At 34.1% G+C, this 26,493-nt stretch overlaps 1 protein-coding gene across 1 annotated transcript in view; it reads left to right on the top strand.

The window, feature by feature from the left end:
- The window catches only part of LOC136029393 (atos homolog protein A-like), a 38,577-nt gene extending 12,439 nt beyond the window's left edge, over positions 1–26,138 (top strand). The window contains exons 4-6 of the mRNA XM_065707738.1: positions 4,425–4,922; positions 7,008–7,243; positions 19,430–26,138. Coding sequence (XP_065563810.1) covers positions 4,425–4,922; positions 7,008–7,243; positions 19,430–19,619 — 924 coding nt within the window. The 3' untranslated portion in view covers positions 19,620–26,138. The remainder of the gene's footprint in view (positions 1–4,424; positions 4,923–7,007; positions 7,244–19,429) is intronic.
- Positions 26,139–26,493: the final 355 nt, after the last annotated feature.

Below are 26,493 nucleotides of genomic sequence, written 5' to 3'. Positions count from 1 at the left end.
TACCCAGAAACTTTCTTGCGGGTAATCTCAGGTGAAAAATGTTTCTTGCGTATTTTCATTTGAAAAAGACTATAATTTCTGATTGTTTTAAAGTCACACCAGTAATCCCCTCCGTGAGAAGTTTTTCAATAAAAAGTCAGCAAAAAGATATTTTCCAGCAAAATTTTTTTTCGTAGGAAGGGCACAAAAGAAACTTTTAAAAACGTATCCAAAATATTAAATTGATATCTACTCACTTATCATTTATGGGTATATTTCTGGTCTACGCTATTATCAAGTACATAATAACATTAAACACCTAAATGAGCAAAATTTATTCCGTACAGGAGGGGGATTGCCCCTTCCTTATCCACACCTCCACTTCAAGGTTTCAGAAACTTCGGAGTGTGCTCATTAGATTAGAAATAGAGAGTTCTGGTCCTTTTTTTGAAGTCCAAAAACATTGGAGATCAACCAATTACTTAGGGGTGATATTCTTGAGGGGGGGGGGTATTTTCCGTGTTTTTTTCTGGGGGGGAGTGTCATTTTCCGTGGGATGTATTTTCTGGTGGGGGGAGGGGTAAACGCTGGCCACCGGAAAAGGACAAGGAAAGATAAAAAAAGACCGCTAATATCTATAGATGCGTCAAAAGAGTCATGCTTAATGCCGATAAAAACCAGAAAAGAACAGAATCGTCTAAGAATAAGAACGAAAGAATTGCAACTAATCATGTGAAGAAGAGAAGAGGAAAATCAGAATTGCTCGTCAATAAAACGGAAAGTAATTAAAATCTGACCTGCACTAGACTGGATTCTTATTAACTTGACGAGGTTGGAGTAGCTCAAGTACATTTGATCTGCTTTGTTTGTGTGGGACGGGGAGGGTTTCAATTGTTGTTGGCTTTCTTTGAAAAAAAAAATGTTTCTAGTTTTCTTTTCTCTTCTTGCAATGGTATTGTTGTTCCATTCTTCCGGTTTCGTATTCCTTTCGTTTTTATTGTACTAATATAAATGAATGATTAAATCTTAAAACGAATAAAGATTTAATTGAATATGTGAATCAAGATTGAAACGAACAGAAATCTCTGCAAACAAGAGTGTGGGTACTGCCTTCTTCCCTTACTGTAAAAGTTTAAAACCTACTACGTCATGCGCTTTACTGAAAATGAATTATGTTACAAATATTTGCTTACGTGCTTATTACAATATTGAAAATGAAAATGAAAATACAGCAGAATTAAATTTTGAAACGATGGGCTTTTCAGTAGCTGATATCATTATATATCAAATATTTAGTTTAATCTTGTTTCTTCCCAAAACCGTTCATGACAAATTTAGTTTCACTACAAACAAGAACTTAGCTAATGCCTCCTTTCCTAACTGTATAAATATAAAGCCTACTGCGTCATTGACGCTTCATTGAGAGTTATAATCGAATAGAATCGGAATAGAATGGAATCGGTTTTATTTGCACAATCTCTCGTAGTCATAAAGCTATATGGCGCTTGTGCTTACAAAAAAAGGATTAGATCAATCGACAAAAAAAAATCAGAAGACAAATAGGATTAAATCAACAATTCTTATACTTTGATGCAAAGAAAGGGATGAAGGAGTTGGAAAAACGACTTGTGTGTGAAGGAGGAGCCGCTAATCTGTCAATGTTCTTCGACCTAGCACTTCGATGTTTCACTAAAACTGGTGGTAGTATCGATCTGAGATCGATACACCCGAAACACCACCTGAGGTGGTGTTTATCACTTCTGTGAAGATATTGGCCAAATTCAAGGATCAAGCTGAGACGACGCTCTTGAAGAGAGGGAATTTGTAAAGTGGATAATGCAAACTTATGTTCGAGTTATATTACAAATATTCTCTTTTCCAGTTATTACAGCATTGAAATGAAAAGAAACTTTACACTATTCAAATTTTACTTATTCAATTTCATTTATTATAAAAAAGAATTTTACTTTATTTATCAATAATAATCAATTTATTTACTTAAATAGAATTAAGCCTTTATCTTCCTTATAGTATATTAAACGCTAAATGCATATATGGGTTCAATACCTTGTGGCAATTAAAAGCTTCTCCTTGTACTATAAAATATTACATTTAAGCGCCACTTGGTGCAGAAATTTTACCCCACTACACCACTGCACGTGTGGGGAGGGGGGTTTAATAGATAACAAGATAAACATGTTCGATGAAATCAGATTCCAACCCGGATTTTTAGCCTGTTGGTAAAATGGGTTCTGACTATAGCTGATTTAGCTGCTCAGTTGTTTTTATCATTTCTAATTCCTCTCTTGCTAAAAAATGCAATTTTGTCGTTTGTCGCTTTACCGCGAAGGGTAAAGCGTTAGTTAGGTAAAGAAGAGTTTGACTCTTTCTCTTAACTCTACTTTTTGAAATAGTAAAAGCTTTAGCGTAAAGAGTGAGGCGTTGAGGAGGAAAATCCCCTTTCATATACGAAGTAATTTCTGCTCGTTTTAAGTTTTAATGTCGCTCCTTACTTTCAGTTAAAAAAAAAACTTTTGTTCTTTATTTAATTTCTGGACGTTTTTGAATTAATGCATGTTTTGATCTTGGCTCTCCGAACATAAATAATTAAAACAAAATTTGTATATATATATATATATATATATATATATATTTTTTTTTTTTTTTTTTTTTTTTTTTTTTTTTTTTTTTTTTTTTTTTTTTTTTTTTTTTTTTTTTTTTTTTTTTTTTTTTTTTTTTTTTTTTTTTTTTTTGGCTAAATGGCTTTTTCACAGTTTGAATCGGAAGATTCTGAGAAAAAAAGAGCGAGGAAGGAGAACTAGTTGCCCTCCAATGTTTTGATTACTTAAAAAGGCAACTAGAACTTTTAATTTTTTACGAACGTTTTCGTTAGTAAAAATATACGTAACTTACGTAACGAACTTCTATATTCGTATGTTTTGTTGCGTAGATGAGGGGGTTCAATCCCTCGTCAATACCTCGCTCTTTACACTAAAGCTTAAATTTTGTCCCAATTCCTTAAGAATGACCCCTGAATCACAAAGGCCGTAGAATAAATAGTTGAATTTACTAAAAATACTTTAGCGTAAAGAGCGAAGTATTACGAGGAGGTTAACCTCTCAAATGCGTATTAATTTCAGTTCGTTTTAAGTTTTAATGCTGCTCCTTACTTTCAGTTGAAAAAAACTTTTCATATTTATTTTTTCATTGTTTTTTAAATAATGCTAGAAAATCCCGCGCCTCCTTTATTGAAATTCTCTTCCCCCATGGCAAATTCCTCCATGGAAAGATCCTACCACGTAACCTCCCTCAACATCCCCCCTTAACCAAAAAAATCCCCCTGAAAACGTCTGTACACTTTCCAATAACCATTACTATCTGTAAACACAGGTCAAGGTTTGTCACTTGCAGCCCCTCCCACGGGAACTGTGGGGGAGTAAGTCGTCCCCAAAGACATAGTTATTAGGTTTTTCGACTAGGGTGAATAAAATGACAATCTCAGAATTTTGATCCGGTGACTTTGGGTAAAAAATGAGCGTGGGAGCAAAAAATGAGCGTGCCCTCCCATTTTTTTTTTGGTCACTTAAAAAGGGCACTAGAACTTTTAATTTCCGTTAGAATGAGCCCTCTCGCGACATTCTAGGATCACTGAGTCGATATGATCACCCCTGAAAAAAAAACGTATCCGTGATTTGTCTTCTGGCAAAAAATGTAACATTCCACATTTTTGTAGATAGGAGCTTGAAGCTTCTACATAGAAACTACTACAACAGGGTTCTCTGATACGCTGAATCTGATGGTGTGATTTTCGTTAAGATTGTATGACTTTTAGAGGGTGTTTCTCCCTATTTTTTAAAATAAGGCAAATTTTCTCATGCTCGTAACTTTTGATGGGTAAGACTAACCCAGATGAAACTTGTATATTTAAAATGAGCATTAAAATGCAATTCTTTTGATGGAACTATTGGTATCAAAATTTCATTTTTTAAAGTTTCGGTTACTATTGAGCCGGGTCGCTCCTTACTGCAGTTCGTTACCACGAACTGTTTGGAATAAAGCTCTTTTCTAATCAGTATTCGAAATTTTCATTAATCCCTCTGGAGCTTTTGAAGAAAAATGCTTTATAAGTTAAGCGCTTTTTGACTTCAAAAAACTTGTTCTCCTTCAATGAACATTTGAAATTTAAAGCATTGTTTTCTTAAGAACTGTTTAAATCCTCTTGCTCCACCTCGGGAACAGGTGTGCATATTTACAAATATTTACATTCGGAGGGAGTCATAATTGCTCCTACTGCTCTAAACCGTGTGCATACATGATGAGTTAGCTTTTAAGTTTTAAAATACTTACACTTTTTTTCTTTTATGTAGATCATAAAAGCAGTAAGCGTCTATGATTACTTAGCTTTAAGTTTTAAAATAGTTAAACTTTTTATTTTATTTTTATAGACCGTGAAAGCAGTTCCAAGTGCGCAAGATCGTGCCAAATTCCATGAATACCTCGATTCCTCTGCTTCTATGGTGTTCCACACATGGACTCCTCACAGTGGACTTCCTCTTACATCTAGTCTTGTACCCATGGTGCGTGAACCTCACTTTAATTTTGACAAATCTCTTGAAGTGATCACAGATAACAGATGTGCCAACGAATCGTCCGTTCCTATATCTCCTGTTGATGTTAATGCATCTCCGGTGCCTTATGAACCGTTTAGGAGAAGAAGAAGAGTTATAAGACATGCTTGGAGGCCGTCATTGGCCAGTACATCACTACTTGGAACCTTTGAAGAATCGATGTTGAATGGAAGGCTGGAGCCGACGGCTACCGTTGAGGGATTCAGGGCGGAGCTAGGAGCGTCGGGAGCGTTCTGCCCAGCACATAAAAAGTTTCCAGTCTCTGTTTTTTTCTACGCACTTACTAATGAATTGGATGGATCTTCTCCTTATTTGGTATGTCATTAACTAAGTTAAAAAAAAGTTAAGCCTCGTCTTTAGTGACATTAACAATATGCCAGCTGCAGAACTGGATAGCCAATCATTGATTGGCTATCGATTAGTCAATCGATTGGATAGCCAATCATAGCCTTCGAAATTTTGAAGACTGTCAAATTCTATTGGTTCCAATTATAGCCGGTTGCCCAAAAATGGTCTGCCTCCAAAAAGTGTTGCTAATAGGTTGAGTGATGTCAACTAAGATAAGGTTTTAGTCTCTTACAGTCATATGAAATAGTACCTTGGACAGATAAAAATGGATCCTTCATTTTTATTATTATTTGAGAGGTGCAGCTATAATTTTCTTAATTTGATACATAATACAATTATCTAAATAGGTTAGAGTTAGAATTGTTAAAATTATCGTAAAGAAGTGCACAGTGGTATAAAATTTGAAAAGAATAGGACAATTTTGCGCATTTTATGAATATCAATCTTTCAGATAATTTTATAGATCCTCCCGTGGTGACTTAATAAAAACTGCTTGCAAACCCCTCATCGCTGAAGATAATTGTAGCCAAACAGCCGATTCTTACTTACAAGTCCCTCTCCCGTGATAGGCATCAAGTTCCCCGGAAACAAATAAACGGGTATGCCAAATAGCATAGTTGCAAACCCCTCATCGCTGAAGTTGACTGTAGCCTAACAGCAGATTATTACTTACAAGTCCTCTACATGTCTTACCACTGGAACCAAATTGGTTTTACCATCAAATACACCGGAAACAAATAATAGGTACACCAACTAGCAAAAGTTGCTAAACCCTACCAAAATAAATTTGGGTAGCCTATATGCTTTTTAAAATATTTAAAGATTTAATGCTAAAAGAAGTTTTAAAAATATAGAAAAACAATAATGATAAAATTGTAAATAATAATAAATCAGTAAAAAAAGGAATAAAAACACATTTTAATAATACAAACGATTGAATATTATTGAATATAAATGTAAATATAAAAATATTGTTTTTTTATCTAAACGTCGTTATGCAGGTTATATTCAGATATCTATTGTAGACACGCTGTTAGATGTGTATACAATACACATAGATGTGTAAACACTGTTAGATGTTTTCCAGAGAAATTGCCAACGGATTGTTCTGGGTAAACGGCTGACTGACCGTATTTCAAACAGTAGGCTCTACGAAAAGTTTGGTTCAATACCGCTTTTCAGGGCTATAATGAGGAAAAGGTCGAAATGTCTATGGCATGTTCTGCGCAATATTAGATATCTATTGTATACTCGAACGTTACATGTGTAAATTCTACATTAAATTTTTCTAAATGAGAAAAATATCTAGTTATATAATGGATTTTATTTTACAAATACTTAAAATTACTAGCAAAAGTATGCTTATTCTGTGATTGGACCTAATTGGGGAGGGGATATGTATGGGATGGAGACATATCCCTCATTCTAAAAAAACAAATATTGCGTATGCGACTATCAATGGGAAAAGATGACCTTTATGTATTTAGGTTTTTTACTGATGTTATATTTATGTATTTATATATATTTATTATGTAAACTCTTTTTTAATCACATTTCTTGACTAGTGTTTGAATCTGTCCTTTTTGAAATCTCGAGATTTTTCTGTATAAGCTCTTATATTTACCACACTTTTCCTTTCCTTCCTCCCCTCCCCCTTTCACAAAAAAGAAATGCATAAGAATACTAACTATGGGGTAAATTCTCATATAAAGAAATTTTTTGGGTCTTACTTTTTAGTCTTTTAGTCCCATTTTTCCATCTTTCTTTTTTTAACTTCTTTACTTCCAGTAAGTTGTATTATTCTTCATCCTTTTTTTACTTCCTTTCTTCCTTCTTTTTTTTACTCCCTTCCTTCCTTATGTTCAGTCTTTGTAATTTGTATTACTCTTCCTTCTTTTTAATCTTTTAATAATTTATTTAAGTCTTCCTAATTCTTTTACTCTCTTCCTTCTTTTGATCTTTTTGTCGCTTTTTAAAGTCTTCCCTTTTTTACTTCCTTCATTGTTATTAGTCTTTTAGAAATTAGTATTACTCTTCCTTCTTTTTTTACAGGGTCACATAAATTTAGGTGAAAAAGGTTATCAAGTTCCAAAAGAAGGAACAATCCAATTAACGCTTTTTAATCCGCAAGGGACAGTTGTTAAGATGTTTGTCATTCTCTACAATCTTAGTGAGATGTCACCGAACAGTCGAACGTTCTTGAGACAGAGAACTTACTATATGCCCCGATCTGCTGGAGAACATCATCAGGACGTTAGTAAATGGCTCAGATATCTTGTTCATTTGAGGTAATCCTCGGTTTTTACTTTTTTGCCCTAAAATTTTAATGTTCCGAAGATATTCCGAGTTCTCTCCACCCGAACAAGATCTTGAAGATAAATATGAAGTCGAACTTGATAAGTTCATGGAATTGCCTAGTTCTGGTGTTGGCTACATAGTAACTGTTCCTAATCTGATTCGTGCAATTTCAAAATTAAAAAAGAAACAATCGAAAGGTGTCGACAAGTTGTGTGGGTTGCATCTTGTACATGGTACTGCTGGTCTCCTGAGTCATTTAGAGCTTCTATTCCAAATTATCTTTAATTCTGGTCTCGTTCCCGACGTTTTTGGTACTGGAGTAATTACACCTATTTTGAAAAAAGGGAAAAATCCGTCTGAATGCGTATCTTACCGCCCTATAACTGTTTCGCCGGTTTTATGTAAGCTTATGGAATTGCTAGTTATAGATCATATTGCTTTTCAATGTTCTACCCCCGATAATCAGTTCGGATTTAAAAAAGGTGTTGGTCGCGAGCACGTCCATTATATTCTTGCTAATATATTAATAGAAGCTGATGAACTGAATGAATCCCTTATTCTAGCGAGTCACGATGTTAGACGTGCTTTTGATTCTGGGATACATCCCCAGTTATTAGTGTCTGCTCATAAACGTGGTGTGGACCGATCGGTTATTTTGCCTTTTCGGGATATGTATAAGAAGCTTCGAGTCCAAGTTAAAGTCCCGTCTCCTAACGGGCCGATTGTATTACCAAATGCTATTCCGGTTAGAAAGGGCATTAGGCAGGGTGCAATTTCGTCACCCCGGTTGTATAATAATAGTGTTCTCGAGGCCCAAAAGTTAGTGCAAATGAGCTGCATTTTCCGAGGTTTGGATGTAACATTACTTAATTACGCAGATGATATTTTTAATTTAAGTAGATGTTTGTCTCGTATTGAAGAAAATTTTCAGATTCTAGATGATGCTTATAGAGAGATAGGCCTATCTTTTAATGCAAGTAAAAGCGAGATTGTTGCTTTCAATAGGAGAAATGCAGATTGTATAGATCTTGCTGTCAAATTTGGTGCTCAAGAGGTTCCACTGTCTGACTCCATAATGTACTTAGGAATGCCTATAGGTCATAACATGGCATCTACACGTGCTCGCCAAATAAGTAATTTCGCAGAAAAGGCACGTAAGGCTTACGGGGCGCTATCTTCAACTAAAGCGAAATATAATCGACAAATTCGAGCTAGGCTATATAATGCACTGGTGATCCCACACTTTCTGGCTTTATCACCGTTTTGGCATATATTTAGTGTTAGTGATAAAAGAAACCTTCGATCACTTTTTTACAAATATGCAAAGTTTCTTTTAAATACCCCACCGTGGGTTAAAAATTCCAAGATGTCTGCAAGGTTCGGTATCACAGATCCGATTGCTGCTGTGACGAAACGTCGTTCTGAATTTTTGGGGTCGCTTGGGCCTAGTAGTCTGGCAATTGCAATTCGTCCTTAGTGAGTTTTTGTAATAATGTTTTTATTTATTGGCGGTGTATCGTAACGTTTGTTTTTGTTTGTGCAGTTAAGTGTTTGTTTTTTTTTTTGTTTTTTTTTTCTTTTCTTCTTTGTACTCCATTCGTGCCATTTGTGGTTTTGTATCGAGTGGGTGAATAAAATTATCTATCTATCTATCTATCTATATTAAAATAAAATGAAAATTTTTAGAGGACATCATCTAGACGTTTTTAAATTGCTTAGATATCTTGTCCGTTTGTGACAACACTCCATTTTTGACCTTACCCCTAAAATTTTAATATTCAAAGGGGGAAAATATCATCAAGACGTTAGTAAGTGCCTCAGATATCTTGTTTGCTTGAGGTAATTTGCAGTTTTATTATTTTTTTCCCCAAAATTTTAATGTTCCTAGTATGTTATAATAAAATTTAAAATTTTAGAGAACATCATCAAGACGTTAGTAAATGGGATATCTTGTTCGCTTGAGGTAATTCTCGGTTTTCATTCTTTTTTTCACCTAAAACTTATTCTCGGGTTTTGCTTTTTTTCCTCGTTTTCCCTAAAAAGTTCCCTAAAGTCTTCTAATTTTTTTCCTTTGAAAGTTTATTAGTGTTTGATCGCTGTCCGAACAATAAGTATTAGATTACAATTTTCTTTTATTTTTGATTTAACTAATGTTACATATAATTTAATTAACATTTAGTAGTAGTAGTAGTAGTAGTAGTAGTAGTAGAACAATTTTATTAGAAATAAACATTTCTTAACCAATAGCACAACATAAGTGAAGCTTGCGAGGCTGTGCTAAATTCAAAGAAAATAAAGAGACAATATGGAGAATGAGACCATATACCGAAATAAAAAAAAACATAAACAATACACTACCTTGCGTGACCCCAAGACAACAACAACAAAAAATACATAAATATTATAAATGAATAACCTATGTAAAATTTATTTTAGTTAATCTTTTTCAAAAGTATACCTATAGAGCAACTCCACACGTAAATCAGACTTAAACTGGCCAAGGCTACCTATTTCCTTGATATCTATACTCAGTTTATTCCAAAGTTTTGAAGCTCTGTAAATAAGTGAAAAAGAAGACCTACTTGAAACTAATCGAGGAACCTCAGTATTACCTCGTATCCGAGTAATGTGGTGGTGAACATCAGACCTCTCACAAAATATTCCTGTAAAACAATCGGGAAGGCCATCTCTGTAATACTTATATATAAAAACCAATGTATAAAAATCACGTAATCCAGCAGCTGCAGGCATTATATTTAGCTCTCTATACACAGACCTCAAAGACTCCTGGTTCCCAACACCACAAAAATCTCGGATAGCATTATTCTGGATCACACAGATTGGACGAACTATCGAAGGGAAAGTACCAAGCCAAATCGACGAGCAATACAAAATGTAAGGGTGAATCAGAGAAAAGTATAACAATCGCAGAACATTTGGGGGGAAATATGTTTTAATTTGCGCATGATACCTAAGTTACGTGACAATATTTTTGAAACTGACTTCACATGATCTTTAAATGATAGGGTTTCATCAACATTGATTCCGAGGTATTTGGTGAATCTTGTTCGTTTAATAATTCCCCGCTCCGAAATCATTTCAGTAAACCAAGGGTAAAAATTCGGGGATCGAGAGAAAATAAAAAAAGTTTGACTTATCTCTATTCAGGTCAAGGTGGTTTATTTTAAGCCATGTACATGTCCGGCTCATTGCTGCATTTATCGTTGACATGAGCAGTTGTTCTGTAGGGGCAACACACACCAAGGTTGTATCATCAGCAAATAAGGGCATAGTAAGCTGGGTCTAACTCGGACCGTTGTCAACAAAGTCGTCAATTCTGGGCAGAGCTTTCACAACATGCGGTAGATCATTAATAAAAATTAAAAACAGAGTCGGACCCAGTACGGATCCTTGGGGAACCCCCCAATTGACAACATTTTTACTAGACAAAAATCGTTGTAAATTGACATACTGCTGTCTATTTTGAAGATAACTGCAAAGCAAACCCAATGTAGCACCCCTTAATCCATAAAATTCACATTTTTTTAATAAAATTCGATTGTCAACAGTGGCAAACGCCTTAATTAAGTCCAGAAATACACCAGCTACCCTAAGCTTTTTATCAAGAGCATCATTAATTATAGTAGTAATAAATGAAATCGCCATTTCTGTTGTTCTGCCCTTCCTGAAACCAAACTGATTTGGATGTAGAAGTTTATGACGCTCCAAATGCTCATAAATTCTAATATTAATATATTTTTCTAAAACTCGTGAAACAACAGGTAATAATGAAATTGGTCTATAATTCCCCAAATCATTCTTGTTACCACCCTTAAACACAGGAGTTATCCTTGCAATTTTAAGACAATTGGGGAATTTCCCTTGCTTAAAACAAGCATTAATAAGGGACGTTAATATATGTGAAATGCTTGGAAACGCGGCTTTTAAAACAAGAAGGTTAATGGAATCACTCCCAGCAGAAGAACTTTTCATCTCAAAGATAATCTTACGAACTTCATCATGAGTGACAGGTCTTAGATACATTGATACATCGACAGAAGTACCCATAAAAGTCTCAAGCGGAGGATCATTATCAGAAGCTACTGTAGTACGAGAAAATCGAACCCCCAACAGTTGCAAAATGTTCCGAAAGGGTATTACAAATTACATCAGGCTCATTCGATTTTAACCCATCACTTGTAGTAACTTCATCAGGCAGAACCGGATCTGTTGAAGATATAACACTTTTAATAATTTTCCAAGTTTTAGCTGGGTTACCACAAGCATCTTTAAATTTACACTCAGAATATTTTTTTTTCGCGTTTCTCAAAAGTTTATTAAGAGCGTTTCTATAATTTTTATAAACTCTTGTGCAAACTGGATCATTTTCATTCCTCATTGAATCCCTATATAACTGGTCTTTCTTATTTATGCACCGCAGAAGACTAGGTGACAACCACGGCTTTTTGGGCATCTTTTTCCTTGACCTTGTCCGATTCATTACACAAGTTTTACTCAAAATAGAGATCAATGCATCATTAAATCTCTGAAAACTTATATTTATATCATCTAGATTTTCAACTATATTATTCCAATCAACATTACAAATCTCTTGTTTAAACTTTTCTAAGTTACCCTGGTTGAGCACAGGTAACATACTCATTTTTGGTCTAGGACCTTGCTGCCTCGGGAAACAAACTTTAAAACTTGCCGAAATCCCAAAATGGTCAGAAACATCAGTAACAATAACCCCTGGATCTGAAAATTTAGAATTAGAAGAAATATTATCAAGTAGCTTTGCCGTTAAAGTGGTAACACGCGTACAAATATTAATAGTGGGAAATAAACTTATGACATGCAAAGCTGTAGGAAGTCCATAGGAGTATTCGAATTCATATCGTTAAGGTCAATATTAAAGTCCCCAAGCATGAAGAATGGGTGCGAACCAGTAGGTAGTTTATCCAACTGTTCCTCCAAAATATCCAAAAAGGCCGGTATAGATCCAGATGGTGGTCTAGATAGTACAACAACATAAACATCTTTTGGCTTAAGCCTGAGCTGAAGGATAAGTGGCTCAAACAACATCTCGTGAAACAGCACTAGATCACTTCTTACCAAAACCTCGATATCGCTCCGTATATAAGCTCCAATACCTCCATGTTGACGAAATTGACGATTCCTATGATAAAATGTATACCCTGGAATATCCAAGAGAGCAGTTATGCTCATTTAGCCATGTTTCTGTGAGACCAATAACCTGAAAAATGGAAAGTTCTCATATCTCGCTTAAAAAATTAAAAGATGAATTCAAACCCTGGCAGTTAAGATGGAAAACTCTGAGATCTTCAGAATCACCACCACCACTCCCGGACCTCAAATAATCTTTAAATAGGTAGTTTGAATTACAAGAAACATATTGACCAGCAATCCCAATATCATAATTCTGGTGGAGCTGCTCCGTAAACATACTACCAAAATCCACAAATGAAGCTTCCAAATTTTAAAACGGCTGTTGCCTGGGGTGCGACGACCACCATCAACCATATTCATACAGTTTTACAACAAAGTAATATGGCCTCATCTCCACAACAGAGCAAAAAAGAAAAAAAACAACAACTAAACAAGAACAAAATAGAATATACCAAACAACAAAAGAATGATACTTTCCATCTCGGAAAAAAACAAACAAAAAAAGAAACAGGCCGTATTTGGTTTGCCCGTAACAAATCCATATACAAGTCACCAAATACAACGGCTACTAATTCCCACAATCACATAACCATAATTATCGTGACAAAATAGCAAGTTTTATTTTTTATTAATTTTTTTTTATTGATTTTTTCAGTAACAAATAAACACTCACTAATTTTAACAGCAGCAAACAAAATTAAGAATCCAACAAACTCTTAGCATTGTACCAAGGCACTTTAATAACACGGTTAACGTTATGGTAACGTTATGATTTTAATTAACATTTAACGCTATATATTGTTTTGTGCTGAGTCACATCAAACATAAAGATGACAGATGTTACTGTGGATGATTCAACAAACTCTAAAAGGAAAAAAAATGAATGTGAATATTCAAGTTAAACTTCAAACAAACATGAATTTCCATAAAAAAGACAGAAGTTCCCCTTAGCCTTCTTGAGGCCAGAGTGTCATTTGCTCTATGCTAAAAACAAAACATGTTTAAAAAAGGGCTTTCATTTGTTATTTTAGTAATGAAAAATCAAAGAAATTTTTTTATTATTTGGAGTTTGTTTTTATTTAACTTTGTTTTTCAGATCATAACGAAATTCCGAAATAATTTTTTGAGAATAAATGCCCTTTTCCGCTGTTTAAACAAAAATTGTTAGCTAACAATTTTCACTAACAATTGTTTATGACGTCAGAACAGAGACTCTATAGAGAGAAAGATGGGTTTATTAATATAAATAACAAAACAAAACAAGCAAATGGCCCGAAGCAAAAGCTTGTTTGGGCTTACAACCCCAATACACATACAAATAAAAATAATACAAAAAAGAAGAAGAAAATAAAAAAGAAAAGGAAAAGAAAAAAGAAAAGAAAATAAGAAGAAAAAAAAAATCAATTACCCTGCATTTCAATCGATACGGAATTACACTTTAAAAAAGACAAAAGGAAAAGAAACTAAAACCACTTGACCAGTATCGCCCAAAACAAAACCAACATCTTGGCTCCACTTGAGGTCCGCTCAACTATCAAAACCATAAATATTAAGGCAAAATAGCTTTAATTCCCACCGAAACTCAAGAAAATTATCCATGTTTCTCAAAGTCGTAGGTAAACAATTCCATGCATGGGGTCCTAGATGCCGAATCGAAAATTGAGATCTACGGGTAATAGCAAGCGGACGACGAATTATATCGGACTGTCTCGTAGAATGTGTATGAATATCACTTCCTAATTAAAACATACTTTTAAAACATATTGGTAAACAATTTTGAAAATATTTATATATAAACAGGCTTTGATAAAAAGTAATAAGTCCTGCTAAAGGCAAGATTTTGCAATCTATATACCTCTTTTGTACCGAGTCTTTAAAACCTATACCACATAACACTCGAAGCGCTTTATTCTGCAAAACTCGAATATGGTGGAGATGAGAAGGAAATGTACTACCCCAAACATTACAACAATATAGCAGATAAGGATGAATTAAGGAATAATACAGTGTTCTTAAACTATCTCTTGGGAAAATATACTGCAACTTTCTTAAAATGCCAACATTCCTAGCGAGTTTAAGACTAATGTAATCTATATGCTCTAATATTTATATACTAATACTAATATTTTCACTAATATATATTCTAATATTTTCAGGTAATTTCTCTAACAAATCGAATCATTGTTGGAAAAAATTGTTTGAGAACTTTAAAGCGCAATATTCAAAACCTAGATCATGCAACAAATCAGAGTCCCTAGTTTCTATGCTTATGATTATAATACAGAATTCGGAACTGCTAATAATTCTTGGTAAAACTTTTGGGCAAATTGGAGACAAAACTTCACCCAACAAATTGGAGGCAAAATCGTGAAGTGGTTATTTTCACTTGACTAACACAGTTCTAACTTCTCATTCTCTTTTTTTTTTTTTTTTTTTTTTTTTTTTTTTTTTTTTTTTTTTTTTTTTTTTTTTTTTTTTTTTTTTGTACACTAGTGCTAGTTCCATTTCTTATAAGTTACCTATACTCTTTGGCTTACAGGTTTATTTCATAGCATCAAATACCCAGTTGATTGAATATCCAAAAAACTCAATCAAATAGGCATGTTTTATTCTTTTGGGCGAAATTTTTCTCATGACGGAAAAATCAAACTACAATATATTCAAACTTGTCCGAGGTTTCCATATTCTGCCGTACGAAAGTGAGAATCAATATCTCATATGTTTAAGCATAAACGTCAGGCAATAACACGTTCTTTGATTTGTTCGAAATTCTTTGTTTTCTCTTAGTTTTTCTCTTCTGTTTTTCTCTTTGTTTTCTCTTTTCTCTTTGTTTTCGTTCTTGGATTAGTTCAAATTTCTTGGCTTCTCTTTTCTGTTTCTCTCTTTGTTTTCTTTTTTCTTTATTTTCGTTCTTTGATTTTTTCAAAATTCTTTGCTTTCTCTTTGCTTCTCTCTTCTGTTTCTCTCTGTGTTTTCTCTTTGTTTTTGTTCTTCGACTTTGTTCAAATTTCTTTGTTTTTCTCTTTGTTTTCTCTTTTTTGTTTTCGTTCTTTTATTTCTTTTTTCTGTCGTCCGACCGAAAAAATCATCCCTTCTGGGAAAAATTAAAAAACTCGTGTCACAACACATTTTTCTTGCCACATTTTCGTGGGCTTGCTTCACACCATTCTCATTTTATTAACTATACCCGCTCTATATATAATTTATTATGTATAATATTTATTAATTATTAACTATACCCCCTCTCAGACCTGTGTACAAGTAAGAGAAAGGGAGGACACTTAAGGTATTTGTTTGTTGTTGCTTTTTTCTCTAAACTACCTGTGCTTGGCATTAAAGAGATCAACCTGGATGTAATGCTCAGAAGAAATAAATTAAAAGTTAAGAAACTGGACCTCAATTAAATTTCTAGAAGGGGAATGCGCCTTGAATGTTTTCCTTGCATAATCTATACGTCTTTGTCTGCGTGAACGAAAAAGAAACCATGTTAAAACAGTAAGTAATAGTGAGGAAATGAGGCTCACCTGTAAAAAGTTAGCTCATATGCTCAGCTTATCATTGTGAACCCACCCACGATAGTGACTGAGAGAAAATTGGTATTTTTTAGGGGAATCAGGTCATATGAAAGATGGTCTCGGCTCCCAGCCATGAAATCTTATTATTTCACGAAATTCAGAGCACTTTTATTCGAATGATCAAATAAGTTTTTTCTATTCCCCCTCCTTCTCTCTCCAAAAAATCTAAATATGTACCTGAGTCTCTCTGTTTAATACTCAAATAAGATTGACAATCATGACAACAACAGAATCTAATTTTTAGTTAATGTACCCCACCCCGCCCTATAACCCCAATCTGAGGGGTAGAGCCACAAATGAAGATTGCAATGAGGGAAAAAGAGGGAAAACTGCTTAAATTGGTGAATTACCTTTTCACCTAATAAATTTTACAACCACATAATTGTTTAGATTCCAGAGAAAAGATCCCTCCAGAAACCCCGTTGACACGCCTCCACTCCTTTCCATAATCCCAATTTAAGAGGGTGGATGCACAAATGCTATGAGGTGATGGTCTCAAATCAGTGTGATAAAATAAATGAAGGTTCCAATGATGAAAGATAGTTGCAGTCATTTCATTCGTAAAATTCGCTGTCACACATTAATATTGACTTCTCATTAAGATTTTTCATATTTTAATACAAGCAATTAGTCTAAAGTTGATTTAATATTTGTAAAGAAATTAAAGCAATAGCCTCTTATAAAGTGGTGAGGAAAATTGAGAGGGATAATGCCCTGAAGTAGATTGACAAACATAATGGAGGCTCCGGCTACAATCCAATTTGTGTATTTGATAATGATTCGCAATTATATTTGCTGGCTCCAAGGAGATGAATGCAATTTTCAATTTGTAAAGTTTTTTATCATTATGCAGCTTTTTACTGGCAGTTTTTTTTTTTTTTTTTTTTTTTTTTTTTTTTTTTTTTTTTTTTTTTTTTTTTTTTTTTTTTTTTTTTTTTTTTTTACTTTGATGGTAAAGCCTCAAATATGCCATATGATATTTGTACATTTTTCCTGCGCACCATAATTACTTGAATATTATTGCATTTATTTAATCTTTTCTATTTAATTTTTAAGAAAAACAATTAGGAACAGATTATCTTTTTAAAGATATTTATCCTGGTTCTAGGTGTTTACCCCCTATTAATTACTCCTCAAAAATAATTGTAAAACAAACAGAAATTAAATTTTGCAAATTTGGCCTTTTGTTTCTATAGATAGATTATTCAAAGGTGCTTTTAAATTTTCATTATTTGCCAGTATAGAAACTGCTAACTTTGAGCTACTATTTGCGAATGTAGAAATTACTATACTATCAGGTTGACAACAACATCTAAAATGAATTTAATTGTTCAAATCTTGATGGGTTTAAAGGGGGGAATGGAGAGGATAGGGCTTCAAGTGAGTCTGATAAACGCAATGTATGCTTCATCGATGGCACATAGCTGCAGTCTTTAATTTGTAAAATGTGCCGTCATGGAATAGCGTTTTATAGCCCCAAAAATGGGGGGAGCTAATTCCAAGGAATATGGCTTCAAGGGAATCTGATAAACAAAGTGTAGGTGATCCCAGGTACTTGCAGTCTTTTATTTGTAAAACGGATTTACCCAACAAAGCGGTGGATAAATTACGGGGGATATTGCTTAAAGGTGTCGTATAAACATAATGTATTTTTCAACGATGGCAAATAGTTATAGTTTTTAGTTTATAAAATTTGCTGTCATGGTGTGAGTTTTCATAAGCTCCAACAAGGGGGGAGGGTAATGCAGAGGGGATTATACATAAAGGCTGTCCACTAAACATAATATGTGTTTCAGTTATGCCAAATAGGTGTAGCCTTTAGTTCATAAAATATGTTGCCAAGGTGTGACTTTTCATAACCTCCAGCAAGAGGAAGGAGGAGGGATGCAGAGGGACTAGAGATGAATGATGTTTGATAAACATAATACAGGTTTCAGTTATGGCAAATCGGTGTAGTTTTTAGTTCATAAAATTTTTCACAGGGTGTAGATTTTCATTGATAAAATCAATTAATAATTACTTTGTTTTATGGTTGCCAGTATAGAAAGCTTTAATTATCACAACAACAAAATCTTATGTCAATTTGATATTACACTTACAAGGGGGTTATAGCCCTTATATTAATAGTAATAAATTTAATAGTAATAGCCCTTATTTTAGCGGTGGGATAAGTTTAGAGGGATAAGGTCTCAATGGAGTCGAATAAGCAACATAAAATTCAAGGTATTTTCGACGTAACACCTAAATTAGGTACTCTTTTCTTAGACAACACTGCTGTTCTATAACAAATTAATAGCCAGGTGAACAACTATAAACGTACACCCTCAAAAGACTATGTATCCGACTCCGACCCGGCTTTGGCCACCTTTTGTAAGCAGTACGTACATTACATTTCCAGTGTCTATTGATCCGAAGTGTATCATCTATTGATGATATGATCCGAAGTATATATCTATTGGCTTATCAAGATGTAGCTTTCTTTTGAGGGTGTACGTATGATGATTTGTTCAGCCAAGTGAACAACTATAAACTCAACATTTTGTTTGCAATTAGAAGACACGGAAGGCTTTGTCTTCATTGGAAATTTGTCTTACTTCCGGGCAAGATTAAAGAAAGAAATCATCAAGACTTTGAATGATCTTTTTCAATGAACTCTCTCTGAAAATAAGCTTGTGAGAATTCCGGAAGTTCAGTTATTTTGTGAATGACACGAGAAGTTTTTTATTTTTTTGTGTATAAATATGCTAGTTTAAATTATATATTTTAGCAATTCTACTGATGACGATCGCTGTATATGTGATCGAACTATCAGGGCTATCGTACCTGTTTTTTTTTTTTTTTTTTTTTTTTTTTTCACTGTCTAAATCAGAATTCAAGCTGTACTTCGTATTGTGTACAAAAAAAAAAGTTTTAGTTGTAATTATTTTTTTAAATGGTAAAAAACTGAACTGTCCACTCTATCCCCCCCCCCCCCTAGATTCAAAAAATATCTTTTTGGCGTATTTTCATTGAAAATGCCTTTTATCTGTATTTTTATTGAAAAGAAATGACAAAACTTCCCGTCAGATTCCCCCCAACCCGTTTATTTCGAAAAATACATTTTTAAGGTATTTCAAGGAAAAAATACTTTTCTAGTATTTTCATTGAAAAAATTACAGATGTTCCCTATTCCTAGACTTTAAAAATACATTTTGACTCCTCCTATTTGAAAACTTAATTGTTATGAAATTCGAGTGGCGGTAGATAGTTGCGCACTTTGATATTTACAGTTTTTTGTTGTGGCTTCTATAAGTAATTAGTAATAAGTATAATCGCTAACTATAATAACTATAGTTATAATCACTATAAGTAATAATTAATTAATTCTATAATATAAATATAGTTCTGTAAGTAATTAGTTTATTTTTTAAGGTTTGCCAGTACCAAATCAGGTCGAATATTTTTGCATACGGATATCCGGCTTATTGTGATTCGAAGATCAGATGCGGACACTGCATATGGACATGGTTTGGAGGAGTGTTATGAGTGGAAGTCTTTTATAAGAGGGCCAACAAATCCAAGGTTTTCACCGTCAGTGCTTACAGCTCGTTCAGCCTTCTAGAATAAGGGCATAACCCATAACCCATTTAAGGACATAACCCATTTTAAAAACTGTGCTAACCTTGAATTCACACAGCTGCATTTTTGTGATGCAAGACGCCTGGCGTAGATTGAATGCTACAAAAAATCTAGAATAGTTCTTATCAATTCAGTCTGTTCTATCCTCTAAAACACAATGAAAAACATGACACTTTGCCACAATTGCCACGTGGTACTTTGACACAATTAAAGACTTGGCACCTTGCCACGTGGCCACGTGTCACTTTGACACAATTAAAGACGTGGCGCTAGATACTAAGCACAGAGGCTTCAGGGCCCGCACTGTCCCCCTCCAAACCCTAAATTTTGTATATTTCTTATTCAAACAGTCAAAAGAAAACTTCTGTTTTACTTTGTCCTTCATTGTGCTTCTCTCTCTCTAGGCTCTTTAATATTCCCCCCCCCCTTCTACTCCCCAAAAAAATTGTGGGTCATTACCTTGTAGAAAAATTTTATTTCATTTTGTTTTGTAGCGGCTATTTTTAGGTGTTTCAGCACAACCATTGAACAGTTATGATACTCGAACTTAGAGAAACGGATTCGGTTTTTTGGAAATTGCAAAAACGCAACTGTGCGAACCCAGAAAACTCAATTCAAAGCTGTAAATTGACCAAATATTTCAAGTTAAAGGGGAGATCAACCAGGGAATTTTTTTCACACTTTTTTAAAAGTATTAAAATTATAGCCAGTTTTTGTTTTTGTATTTTTTTAGGGGGTGGTATAATGTTTGTTTTTTTTTGGAGGGGGGGGCATATTTTTGTGGCTGAGGGGACATTTTTCCTGGGTGCAGAAATTTCAGGGGCGCAAAATTCAAAGTGACTAATCTAACGGCTACTAACAATTTTGTGATCTTAGATATTTCATTTTTATTAAAATAAAAGTGGGGGGTGCAGTAAATAAGTGAAAACAATTAGTAAATGATTAATTATTTAGATAGAAAATTGAAAATTAAATAATGATAATCGAATTATAATAGTTCAAAAAATTGAATTAAGAAATAATAATAATCAAATTATTAAATCAATATAATTAAAAAATAAATCTCCAATTAATATTAATAAATTGAAAATATGTTGTGGAAGACAGGGGGCAGGGGGGGGGGGGCTAATTTATATTTTATCTTGGGCGCAGTAAAAGCCAGAACCGACACTGATCAAATCATAATTTTCGTCCTTTAGGCGTGAAAGGGAAGAAATAGCTAGTGTTTTTGAAACACGCGTGAACAGTTCTTGTCATTTTTGTGGGTGTCTCTATTTTCCTCTTTTCTTGAATCATATCAATTGAATCCTAAAACGTATAAGTTTACTTAGAAAGACATGGGTGATTTCATAACTAGAGACAGCTAAAATGAATTTTCAGGGCTAGGGGCGTAACTCCTCTTTCCTTGTGATGTCTCACTCTTAATCAAAGTTTTCTTCAAGGATGGAAGAGATGCGAAATTATGATAAATTTTTCCACATAAATTTGACCAATATGCAAAAATTGTGATTAATTATGATTAATTTCTGCTATGGGATTTGGTTTTCTTTAAACCACTTCTCTTAATAAGAAACCTTGTATTCCCTATGGGCATTACTAGAAATTCATTTCGAGGAGCTTGTTTTATTTCTGTAACAGGGATAATTTTGGTAAAGAAGAATACGGCATTGGACCCTATAGTCCCTACCGGTGGTGCTGATCTCTGTTTCTTGGCCCTTCAGCCTGGAAGTGCATTGGGGGTTGGGGCCCAACCATCCTGTGCTTTCGCACACCCTTCCAGTTCACCTTCCCAAGATTTCTCCGGGTACCCATTTAGAGTTGGGTCAACTCTGGCCGAGATTACAGAGTCACGCCACTGATCTCTATCCCAAACTAAAATATGGGTACACTAGGATTCGAACCCTCGCCCTCCTGGACAAAGGATCATAAATCCAGCGTACCAAATCACCCGACTAGGACGACTCAGGGATAATTTACTCCATCCTATTATTATATTCTTAACAATTTCCCCCAGATTTTAACTTCCATGCATATGGTTTACTTCAGTCTTGTGGTGTGTTGTTTGAGTGATTTTCTTGTAAGAGAAAAGGTTTTATCCACCCAGAGTATATTTTAACAATAGTACGTATAATTTTTAAGGTGAGAGCAGTTCATGCTGTTGGATTCTACTGTGGTCGATTTTCAGTTAGATATGGGGGGGGGGGAATTCACTGCGACATTTCTTTAAAGATTTCAGTAAAATTCGTAAATCAAAACTTCTAGCTTAAGACACTAGTAAAAATCTATGGAATAAAATCTCAAAACTTTTTATTTGGTTTGACTAAAATTGACTTTTGACGGGATGTATTTGATTCTTTCAATCGATTCTTTCTGTTCTTTTTATTGATTTTTGGCCTGGATTTTTTTTCATTTTACCTGGAAATTTTCGTTTCATTTTTACAGCCTACCTGTCCACTCTTCCTCTTGAATTGATATTACTCCTACCAGAAACACTGGCTAATTACAAATAAGTGTCTTAATTAGATGATTGTAACGAAAATTATCTCTTTTTGCAGACACCCGTGCAGAAATGAAACCTTCGAGATCCCTCCCCCCTATTCCTTCTTGAAATCCTTAAGTTTTAAGGCTTCCAATATATTTCTATTTAATTCTCCTTTCTTTTTCTTCTTTTGTTATTCTTATTACTTATTTTTTTGATGGCTTTTGAACTTCCTCCGTAATGTCTCTCCTTCTCGAACGGACCTCCGCCTTCTGTCTCCTTCCCTTCCCTTCCTCTAAAAGACATCTCCGCTTGTGTGCCTGTCTTTTGCCTTGTACCCTGTTTTAATGGTTAAACCTATGATCAAGGCCGTATCCAGGGGTCAGGGGTTTGACCTCCCCCCCCCAAAAAAAAGTATGTCTGACTCGCAAAAAGCGTAACAAAAATGAATATAAACAAATCTTTGGTGCGTTTAAAAAAAAATTTGTGAGCCTTCCCTTGAAAAAAAAATCCTTTGTAAAATTCTCCCAGAAAAAAATCCTGGATACGGCCCTGTCTATGATACTTCTCGTCTTTCAACTAATTATTTTTGTTAAAGAGTTTTAATTTAGTATTAATTATGTTTTAGAGTGAATTAGGCAAATAAGGGATTGGAATATTAATTCTTTTTTATGAAGGGGTAAGCAGACGTAGTATTTTTACAAAAAAAAAGTTGCTTTATTCCCCGAATAGCGCGCTCACATGTGCGCTCAAAGATTGAATTAAAATAACGGTCGAGGTTCCAAAAGAAATCTCTGGCTAAAATTATACATCAGGCCTTTTATTACATGAATGATTATTACATGAAAGAAATTACATGATTAAATTTGATTAAATTACAACTAATTAAATTCTTACATGAAAGCCTTACATGAAAGATTCTATGTCTGTTTAGATTTTTAGAGCAAACGACCGCATTCTGAACAAATATACTTGATTTTTTAAAATATCTAGTATTTTCGACTTCTAATATTTAGTTAAAATTTACTTTAAATCTAAATTAATTTAAACAAATTTAATTTAAATAATTAGAACTTAGTATTTTAAATCTTGATAATATTTTGTAAAGACAGTTTGGTCGTAAAAGTGAGCTCATTATGGATTTTTAGACATTCTAAATATTTTGTGTGCGAGCTGATTCTTCAAACCTCCAGTCACCTGTCTTCACTACCTAACTTAAAATGGCAAAGAAAGTTTGTCTCGACGGAGGTTATCTACTTCCTATTTGTTATTGCGTTGTTTTTTTTGTTTTGTTTTTTTTTTCGAAAGCGATGTCACCTTCCACCTGAGGCAATGCTGCTAGCTGAGGCAATGTAAATTCAAGACCCAAAAATTATATTAGTAAGAACTTCGCTTGTGTAGCCAGGTTTCCCAACAAAAACGGTACCCGCTACGAGTATAAAAGGGTACCCGGTACAGTGAAATAGCAAAAATAAAAAACCCGTTTAAATAGCAAAGAATGTTTGTCTCGAAGGAGGTTATCTACTTCCTATTTGTTATTGCGCTGTTTTTTTTGTTTTGTTTTTTTCGAAAGCGATGTGACCTTCCACCTGAGGCAATGCTGCTAGCTGAGGCAATGTAAATTCAAGACCCAAAAATTATATTAGTAAGAACTTCGCTTGTGTAGCCAGGTTTCCCAACAAAAACGGTACCCGCTACGAGTATAAAAGGGTACCCGGTACAGTGAAATAGCAAAAATAAAAAACCCGTTTAAATAGCAAAGAATGTTTGTCTCGAAGGAGGTTATCTACTTCCTATTTGTTATTGCGCTGTTTTTTTTGTTTTGTTTTTTTTTCGAAAGCGATGTGACCTTCCACCCGAGGCAATGCTGCTAGCTGAGGCAATGTAAATTCAAGACCCAAAAATTATATTAGTAAGAATTTCGCTTGTGTATCCAGGTTTCCCAACAAAAACGGTACCCGCTACGAGTATAAAAGGGTACCCGGTACAGTGAAATAGCAAAAATAAAAACCCGTTTAAATAGCAAAGAATGTTTGTCTCGAAGGAGGTTATCTACTTCCTATTTGTTATTGCGCTGTTTTTTTGTTGTTTTTTTTTCGAAAGCGATGTAACCTTCCACCTGAGGCAATGCTGCTAGCTGATGCAATGTAAATTCAAGACCCAAAAATTATATTAGTAAGAATTTCGCTTGTGTAGCCAGGTTTCCCAACAAAAATGGTACCCGCTACGAGTATAAAAGGGTACCTGGTACAGTGAAATAGCAAAAATAAAAATCCGTTTAAATAGCAAAGAATGTTTGTCTCGAAGGAGGTTATCTACTTCCTATTTGTTATTGCGCTGTTTTTTTTTGTTTTTTTGTTTTTTTTTCGAAAGCGATGTGACCTTCCACCTGAGGCAATGCTGCTAGCTGAGGCAATGTAAATTCAAGACCTAAAAATTATATTAGTAAGAATTTCGCTTGTGTAGCCAGGTTTCCCAACAAAAACGGTACCCGCTACGAGTATAAAAGGGTACCCGGTAAAGTGAAATAGCAAAAATAAAAAACCCGTTTAAATAGCAAAGAATGTTTGTCTCGAAGGAGGTTATCTACTTCCTATTTGTTATTGCGCTGTTTTTTTTCGAAAGCGACGTCACGTTCCACCTGAGGCAATGTAACCATAAATTCAAGACCCAAAAATTATATTAGTAAGAATTTCGCTTGTGTAGCCAGGTTCCCCAACAAAACGACACCCGCTACGACTATAAAAGGGTACCCGGTAAAGTGAAATAGCAAAAATAAAAAATCGTTAAAATAGCAAAGAACGTTTGTCTCGAAGGAGGTTATCTACTTTCCATTTTATATTGCGTTGCTTTTTTTTCGAAAGCGATGTCACCTTTCACCTTAGGCAATGTTGCTAGCTGAGCCAATGTAACCATAAATTCAAGACTTAAAACTTATCTTAGTAAAAGTTTCGCTTGTGTAGCCAGGTTCCCCAACAAAAACGGTACCCACTACCCGTAAAAAAGGGTACCCGGTAAAGTAAAATAGCAAAAATAAAAACTCATTTAAATAGCAAAGAACATTTTTCGAAAGAGGTTATCTACTTTATTTGTTATTGTCTTATTGTTTTTTTCTTATCCAATCAAAATAGCTCCTTCTCTATTCCTTGCCCTTTAATGTAGTTTCCACCGTCTTAGCCAGATGTATTTTATAAATTATATTTGAAGTCACCTTTTCTTTTGTTAAATTTCTATTTTTAAAGCATTAGTTATTTTTATTAGTTAATAATTTTACTCAGATATCTAAGCCCAGTTACACACGGTAAATTCTAATGCGGAAAATATATTGTATATATATATTTTTAAGTGAGAAGAGTTGTCTTTGTCTTTTATAATTGCGCTGCTTGATTATGTATTAGAAGGTTGGCTTCGTTCACTAATAATTTCATTCTTTTTTAATATGCCTTGATTGATTCGAGTTGAGATTTCTTTATATCACCTTTTAAATTACTTGCTTTTATCGTTCTTTTTAAAGCTAGACTCTGACAATATAGAAATTTCACCTGTGTAGCCAGGTTCCCCAACAAAAAAGGTTCTACGAGTATAAAAGGGTAACCGGTTAAGTGTCTTCCGATCCGCCAATATTCGGTCCAGTTAACTTATGAACTTTTTTGCAAAATTTTGCTGGCAAAAATTTCATTTTAAATTTGTAAAATTTTCGTAGAAAAATACCGAAAAAGGGGGACTTGTATTCTTTATTGAAACTTTTGAGGATTTTTCTTCGAACCTAACATAGCAGCTGATATCTACATTGGAAAAGTTTGGTAAAATTTACCGTGTTTTGTCAGAATTTAGTTTTATCGTTATCAAATTTTCCACAAGTAACGTTGCCGACTCATAATCCATATCGTTTTGTTTTGATTGCGTCTTTGTTGCGTGTCGTATTAGTGTAGACTTAATTTTCGTGCTTCTTTTGCGAATATTATTTTATGACATGAAATTATACGATATATATCAGCGATAAATAAATTTTTACAAAATTCGTCTCTTCTATGTCTTTGTCTTAGTGATAAATTGGTTTTCGAATTTTCTCTCTCTAGTTACGTATTTATCTCTAAAGGATTATTTTACATAATAAGTTTATCAGCGATAAAATCATAGATAAGCAATAACGTTATATAACTTACCCCGATATATATCAGCGAAAAATAGATTTTAACAAAATTTGGCTCTTCTATGTGGTTGTCCTAGTGATAAACTGGTTTTTGATTTTTTAGTCTAGTTACCGAACCTATGGATTTGCGAATCGAATTTCACATAATAAGTTTCACGGTATTGTTACCGATCATGTTTTATAACTAGAGGTTCACTTCAGTCACGCATGGATGAAGGAGAACTT

This window comes from Artemia franciscana, chromosome 7 (genome assembly GCF_032884065.1).
Source record: "Artemia franciscana chromosome 7, ASM3288406v1, whole genome shotgun sequence".
Lineage (NCBI taxonomy): Eukaryota > Metazoa > Arthropoda > Branchiopoda > Anostraca > Artemiidae > Artemia > Artemia franciscana.
This window is presented reverse-complemented; position numbering and strand designations above follow the sequence as displayed.